The sequence below is a fragment of the Sipha flava genome, unplaced genomic scaffold (assembly GCF_003268045.1).
Source record: "Sipha flava isolate LNK unplaced genomic scaffold, YSA_version1 41_pilon_pilon, whole genome shotgun sequence".
Classification (NCBI taxonomy): Eukaryota; Metazoa; Arthropoda; class Insecta; order Hemiptera; family Aphididae; genus Sipha; species Sipha flava.
Window position 1 is genome coordinate 3,064,970 of NW_020273144.1, and position 7,983 is coordinate 3,072,952.

The 7,983-nt window shown below is 25.8% G+C and overlaps 1 protein-coding gene across 1 annotated transcript; it reads right to left on the reverse strand.

Annotated features, from left to right (window-relative positions):
* Positions 1 to 1,525: 1,525 nt before the first annotated feature.
* LOC112688942 (type 1 phosphatidylinositol 4,5-bisphosphate 4-phosphatase) lies at positions 1,526 to 7,726 on the reverse strand. The gene is made up of 6 exons (XM_025562382.1): positions 7,116 to 7,726; positions 2,735 to 2,934; positions 2,368 to 2,577; positions 1,987 to 2,036; positions 1,757 to 1,902; positions 1,526 to 1,690 (listed from the first exon to the last, which is right to left on the reverse strand). Exons 1-6 carry the CDS (start codon positions 7,195 to 7,197, stop codon positions 1,605 to 1,607), a joined length of 774 nt encoding a protein of 257 aa, XP_025418167.1. The 5' UTR covers positions 7,198 to 7,726; the 3' UTR covers positions 1,526 to 1,604.
* Positions 7,727 to 7,983: the final 257 nt, after the last annotated feature.

Below are 7,983 nucleotides of genomic sequence, written 5' to 3' on the forward strand. Positions count from 1 at the left end.
CTTGTATCCATCTAAATATGCCTAGTTTATTACGTTTTGATTATTTTATATTTACGGAAACTTGGTTAACTCCGGATATAAGTGATACTGAACTATCTATGTTTTATTATAATATTTACAGGTTAGATCGAAATCCAATTAATAGTTCTAATATTAAAGGTGGTGGGGTTTTAATTGCAATTCACAGACGTTTCCACTCTATCTTACTCAAATCTACTAATATAAATTGTGAACAAATCTCTGTAATGGTTAATATTAATAATACTAAAGTATTATTAATACTTAAATACTAAAGTAACTATATTCATGTCATATTCCGCCTAATAGTTCTGTGATAGTTTTTAAAAATTATTGTGTTCCCTCGAAATGTTATCCTTAAATTATCCTAATTCTTTATTTTTAATAGAAGGTGATTTTAATCCACCTGGTACTCATTGGGAAAATTCTGATTTACATGCTAACATTAAAGGTCTAAAAAATAACAAATTCAAAGAGTTAATTATGTTCCTACAACTATTTCAATATAATTCCACTCAAAATCACTGTTTTAATATTTTTGACCTAGTCCTATCCAATAGTAAAGCTATAGCTGTATTTAAAACGTTATTTCCGTTAGTAAAAATTGATATAGCTCATTCTCCACTTCAGATATTCGGTCCAAGGGTAAACTCATCTAAAAATTTAATTTAATTATATCATGAGTTTAATTTTTCTAAAGGCAATTATAGTGCATTAAATGAGTACCTGTGTATCATAAACTGGAATTCTATCTTTCATAACCAGCCAAATATATCCTCAGCAGTTAATATATTTTATAACATTGTTTCAAATTGTATTAAATTATTTATTCCTAAAACCCATACTAGGAATATTACGTTTCCAAAATGGCATAGTACTCAACTTAAAAACATGATTTTTGAAAAAAAATTAAATATATTTTTTTCATATTAACTATAATTAAACAGTCAGAATATATATTTAGATATTCATTGATATTTTCAACCAAAATGTATTTAATGTGAACAATAAAATATTTTTACGATGATGATAATAATAGTAATAATAATAATAATAATAATAATAATAATAATAATAATAATATATCAAGATAAATTAACAAAATATAATTTAATTAATAAATAATAACTATAATTCAATAGAAAATAATATTATTTTCTTTAGTCAACGGTTAAGTTATAAGCATAATATAAATGTATACTTCTACAATTTTTACATATATATATATACTTTTTTTTTTTAACAGAAAAATCTTTCAAACAGTTTACATAAAAAAAAATGTTTAAATTATTTCACTTGTTTTTACACATTATAGAAAATAACTGTCATAATTTTTAATCAATGGTAGAAATTTGGAATCATAATTATTCAATGATGCTAAACGTATGTGAAATTTAACTTAGTCTTTTTTTTTATATTATAAGGTTGCAAAAATACAATTAACTTTTAAATGAAAAACAAAAGCGGTATAAAACTATAATAATTATTTACCATGATAAAAAAAACTTATTTTTTTTTTAATAAATATAAAATGGCCATTATTTGAGTAACATTTAAAATCTACCTATTATTATTACTATTTCATATTAAACTGGTCCATCGATAGAACTGACTTTAATTCGAGAGTAGTACACAGATTTCCATAGAGCCAAGAGTGTTAACAAGAAAATAGCTGTGAAATATTAAAATCATCGTCATAAGTAAAATCATATTTCAAACATTAAATTTGAATAATTACCAATGTTACTAATCAAATAAACTCTATTAGTATTTCCATATGAAAATGTGAAATATGCAATAATTGCACCAACAATGAACAGAATTACAGCTACCACAAGGAAAAATATGGCTTTCGCTTGGGCAAATTCAGGGCCAACTGAAGAACTGAAATCAATGATAAAATACATTAAAATTAATTCATGATTAATAATATATTTATAATATATTATCTTTCCAACTTATACTTACACTTTGCGGCAATGTGGGCACCTAGCCAATGCATTTTGTAACATATTAAACTGAAACATTAATAAAATATAAATTATGAAAAAAATTAAATATTTAATTTACATAAAATATATTTATCAAGAATTACTTTTTTTTTTTTACAAATTGAATACATGAAAATATTTTTATTGGAAAAACACAATTTTAGAACATAATAAAAAATAAAAATTAAATTGCTTAAATTATTTAAAAAAAAGTTAGATATTATTTTTGTTTTTATTGAAAATTCATAATGAAATACAATATAAAGTGTTAACTATTTAATTTTTACACATCAATTGCCAAACATAATTATTTTGATTATTATAAAAAAAATATTTATGAAACTAAATTTATATTTACGAGGAATGTATCCTGACAATGGATACATGTAACACGGCACATTCCAGGAACCTGAGGAACTGGTGGCGTCACAGGACTTGGTGCTAAGTTGATTACTCGTTTGCAGTTTGTACGTGGACAAGCAATACGCTGTGATGTGCTTTTGCAAATTAAAAGACAGTGACACAAACAGCGTACATATTTCTTACCAGATGGAGCACTTCTTATAGGCTATAACAAAAATTGAAACTCAATGAGTACATTGTGTTTTAAAAATTTATTAGATATAAGTAATATTGTTTTAAAATATTATTAACTTTTAAACGTGAAGGTTTCTAAAATGTTTAAATTAGAGTGCATTAAATAATTAATTTAATTGTAAACTCACAGTAGCTTCGTTGCAACGATTACACTTAACAACATGCTGTTCTTTTTTACCAACCACATCAATCATATCTTGACAAACTCTACAAGTGACTTTAGAAGCAGAATTTTCAGGTCCCATTTCAGGAACAGTAAAATCCGAACCTCCATTTTTAATATTAGTGGATATTGTAGTAGATTCAATTATTGACGATGAAGGGGAACCTAATGAACAGTAAAAACAATATTAAAATATAATACATACCAAGTTTTTATATGAAGCACATCGAGAAATATGCATTTTTCTATAGAAATGAAATTTTCATTTTCAAATTCAACTTTTAACTATAAGCACTGTATACCTTTTATTGTAGAGTTATCATAATTTTCAAATTGAATATTAAGATACAAGTACTAAAAATGAAACAATTTTTTTACAAAATTAAATTTTCTATTACTTCTGATTAAAAAATTAACTAAGTAAATAGATAATTTAAAATTGGCCTTATTGTACCTAACTAAATAATATAACAGAAACATTCTAATTAAAGAAGTTTTTAGTTTGATTAAAATGTCATCATTTATTGTTTTAAATGTTTTTCTTTCTGATACATATTTTTCATATTTTAGAACAATTTATTTAAAAAAATAAAAGTATTTTAAGTAGTATTAATTGTTATACTATATTGTTATTTATTTAAAAATAATGCAAAATCAAGAATTGTTATGTAAATTTTATACAAATACATAATGGCATTCTACATGATGACTTCTAAAATTGTCTGATACATATTAATTGGATTATTTCTTTTTTACCAACTATAATAGGTTTAAAACAATATTTGTAAAAATCAAGACTATTATAGATAGAGATGATTAGAAAATAGTTTTTAGAGTGAAATTTTCCTGGTAAAAATACATAAAAAGAAACAAATAGTTTATATATATAGAAATAAATAAGTGCTTAATCTATAGTTATAATTAGGGAACGGATTTATATGTAATAAAAATACAGAAATATGTACATATATATGTAAGTATAATTAATAAAATATGTGCTAGAAGGGTGTTTAGAAGGGTGTCTGCCACTCATTATGTCATTGATTGTTTTAAAATCAATATAGCCTGGAATTTTTTTCTGCAACAGCATGAATTTTCTTTTTTATAACATCTATTGGTCCACTTACAAGTTTTAATCCCTGATTCAACAATTTGCATACAAACATCTAGGGACATATTTTTTATTAATAATTTTGTTAAATTATTTTTAATTAAAATTAAATTATTTTCAATGTTTCATTTTGCTCAATATTTTGAGCTTTTCCAATAGCGATAGAAATTTCTGGATCTAATTTTGAAATAATTTTTTGTATTTTCGTAAGAAGAAGACGTATGAATGATGAAATTATAAAAATATGTTTAAAAATATTTAAAAATTAGTGAAATATGTAAAAATATGTAAAATAAAAGTATCATCATTTTAATAGGAATGATTTAAATCATAAACATTTCTTATCGAATCTTAAATATCTCGTTTTATTAAAAATATGCATTTACATATAAATCCGTTCTATAGTTATAATATATTTGTTAACTACAACCGGTTTTGAATTCAAAATTTATCAGGTATAAATGTATACAGAGTCAATAAAATTGCATGTGAATACAAAAACATAAAGGAATACGTCAAAAAAAATGGTCATTTTACATAGAAATAATTTATTTTAATAGAAGAGATTATTCAAAATGAGTTCTTATTAGACATAGTTATGCAAAAAAATATAAATACTTTGGTTATTATTATCTAAAATGTATTATGAATTTTGAATTTGAAATCTATTGATGTTATTTTTAAAATTGACTTCTACATTTAAAATGTTATTAAAATAATTTTTCTTTATTTAATTTAGTAAATGTAATCTCTTTAAAACGGAATTAATGTAACTAATATTTTTTATATTTAATATTTCCAAGTCTGTATTCATATCAAAATGTATATTATGATTATTTGATAAAACAGTTTAGCAACATTTGAATTAGGGACAGTATTTTTTAATTTTATTTCAGAAATGTGTTCTTTATATCTATTTTAAAATTTTTATTTACCCTGCCTATATAAAATGTATTACGATTGTATTCAAGTTAATATATACCAGCATTTTCAAAAGGAGAATTATTAAATAAAATGATGAGAATAATAATGTGTTTATTAAATATTTTTTAAAAAGCAGTAAATCATATCACTATTTAAGTTAATATCACTTAGTAAGTAAAAATTAAAAATATATATTCCTAGTCATAACGTATCTATAATATCTAATGTCAACTGATAACAATTGGATTGTATACAACATAATTTTTAGAACAGATTTTAATAGAATAAATTATTTAAATATAAATGTATAACTTGGGTTCAAAACTACATAAATCAAAATAAAATAACTAGATAAATGATTAATGTGTTCATTGACACACACTGACATTTGTAAAATACATAAAATATATTAAATAAATAGTATGCAATAATGAAACAACTTTTAATATCATTTAATATTAATCTCTATCATTAGATGATTAAATATATGTTTTTTTCTTTTGGATAAATATTAATTTATTTATGACTATTGCAACATTTAAATTTAAATGGTAGTCAATAGAACTATAGAAAATATCAATCACAAATCATAGAGGCGATTCTAATTTAAAAATATTAATTATGCAATGGAAAGTACCTAAAATAATGATCTTAGTTATAGAACTCTTTTTATATTACTTATATTTATTATAATGTTTTGATAAATTTGATTATGCTCAATAAGCAAACATTGAAATTATATAATTTAAAAAATAAAACAAAAATAACCATATTAATGTGAAAAAATTATACTTAATTGAAATATTCATACAAAATAAATTAAAATTGCATTTTATTACAATATTATTGATAGCATATAAGTAGGGAACAGATTTAAATGTAATAAAAATACAGAAATATGTACATATGTATGTAAGTATAATTTATAAAATATGTGCTAAAAACATCCAAATATGTAGGAAAAAAATTTAATTTAAAAAAAAAAATTATAATTATTAAATTATCAAAATGATTTGTTGCATTGAATTATTACAATACCTTTTAAATTATCAAATATTAAATGTCACCTATTAGATCTGAAAATATATTTAAAACGACTAAATGATCTTTCCACATCAACTTACATCGGTTGATTAAAACATATTTGAAGCGCATAATATCAGAAGGCGATAATTCCAATTTTTTAGAAGGGTGTCTGCCACTCATTATGTCAATAATTGATTTAAAATCAATATAGACTGGAATTTTTTTCTGTAACAGCATGCGTTTTCTTTTTTACAAAATCTCTTATTGGTCCATTTTCGAGTTTTAATTTTGCAATCGTTGATTTGACAATTTATATACTTTCATTTAAGGACATATTTTTGTTTCTAATTTTGTAAATGTATGTGCATTAAAATTAAAATTCACTGAGATGAAAATTAAATTAGTTTTTAATGTTTCATTTAGCATATTTTGAGCTTTTCTAATAGCGATAGAAGTTAATGGATTTAAATTTGAAATAATTTTTAGTACTTTTGTACAAAGAAGGTGTATGAATGATGAAATGATAAAATATGTTTAAAAATATTTACAAATTAGTGAAATATGTAAAAATATGTAATTATACCAAAATATGCAAAAATATGTAAATTTAAAGTAGCATCATATTAATAGGAATGATTTAAATCATGAACATTTCTTATTGAATCTTAAATATTTCATTTTAATGAAAGTATGTATTTACATATAAATCCGTTCCCTACATATGAGTATTCTCAAAGCCTTTAAAGTCAAATCAAATCAATTATTGAGCAGTCATAGAAATGACTGTACAGTTTTAACAAATGTTGTAGCCTTGCAGGTAAATAAAACAATTATAAACAAAGTATTTGGGCGTGTACTAGCAGAACAAAGAAATCAATTGTTTTTCAAATTAGTTTGTTTTCAAAAATCGAAACCTGCCTAAACAATGAAATATTTTTGATGACCATTGATTTGAATGATTCAATTCAAAGTGAATGAGCGGTTTATTGAAGTGACCATCGGAAGTTGAACACATTTTCAAGGGGGAAAAGTGCTGTTAAGTTTCAATAACAAGCATTGCGTACACTTGACAAAGAAGAATATCAATCGAAAAGTTATATCATCACAAAACTAAAATAATGAACAGGAAAAACATGAAACAAAACCAATGACATGGGTTCTATGGTTAACTGCTGAACAGCAGTATCCTGCCAGACAAAGAAAACTCCCAGGAATTATTTTTGTCGAAAGGGCAGAGCAACCAGTTAGGTTAATAAGGGCGGTACGCGGTCTGCAATCGGTTTACCTGCTTCTGACGCTTTCATCGTGGCCGACGGATCGACGGCCACGTCGTCGTCCAACAACGGTTTCTTATCGTCCGTGGACATCTCTTCCGGTCAGCGGGGACAAGAGTACCGTGCTACTGGGACAATGATTGCGCTGTTCCCGGTGTCGCGTACGTGCGTGCGAGAGAGTTTACTTCGGTTAGTCACCCGCGGTCGTCGTCGTTACGTTCAACAGCAGTCGTCGTTACATTCAATAGCAGTCGTCGTTACATTCAACAACAACATTCGGCCGGCGAACGGTCGGTCCGTGTGCTGTTCATCGCGTACGGAACGTAGTCAATAGTATAATAGTAGCGAGGCGCGTGTAACAATGACGGTGACGATGAGGAAAAAAGGAGGGGACGTCAAAAGGCGAACGAGTGAGACGGGACGATTGAAAGAGAATTAGTTAGACGGAGGGAAAAAAAAAACAAATAAGAATGAAACGTCGATCGGAAATATCACGGCGCGCGATGTGATAACGGCCCCACGAGCGAGAGATCAATATGGCGACTAATCGCAGTGGTCAACGCGCGCGCACGCACTCCCGATCATTCCGCCCGTTTGCTCGTTACCGATGTTTTTTTATACGTCGACGATTATAATAATAATACGAATAAAAAATAATTACAATAACCAACAATGATATACTCGTATATATATATATATATATTATCACTGCGGTGAGCAATGCGGTTCGCGGCGGACTTGTTATGTCACTTGTTGTCGCCGCGATGTTATGTCGTCTCCGCGCGTTTAGCGCAGTTGTCCTACCACGTACTCGGAATAATAATTGTTTTATCGTCCGTTGTTCACCGGAAACGGGTTAAGAACTACTGTGCTTATCGC

What these genes read in the sequence shown, in the direction of transcription:
- LOC112688942 (XM_025562382.1), bottom strand. Translation starts at nt 7,197, where the DNA reads ATGTCCACGGACGATAAGAAACCGTTGTTGGACGACGACGTGGCCGTC. An exon ending in ATCGTTGCAACGAAGCTACT is followed by an intron (nt 2,578 to 2,734) that starts GTGAGTTTACAA and finishes TTTTTGTTATAG; the next exon opens with CCTATAAGAAGTGCTCCATC. An exon ending in ATTGTCAGGATACATTCCTC is followed by an intron (nt 2,037 to 2,367) that starts GTAAATATAAAT and finishes TTAATGTTTCAG; the next exon opens with TTTAATATGTTACAAAATGC.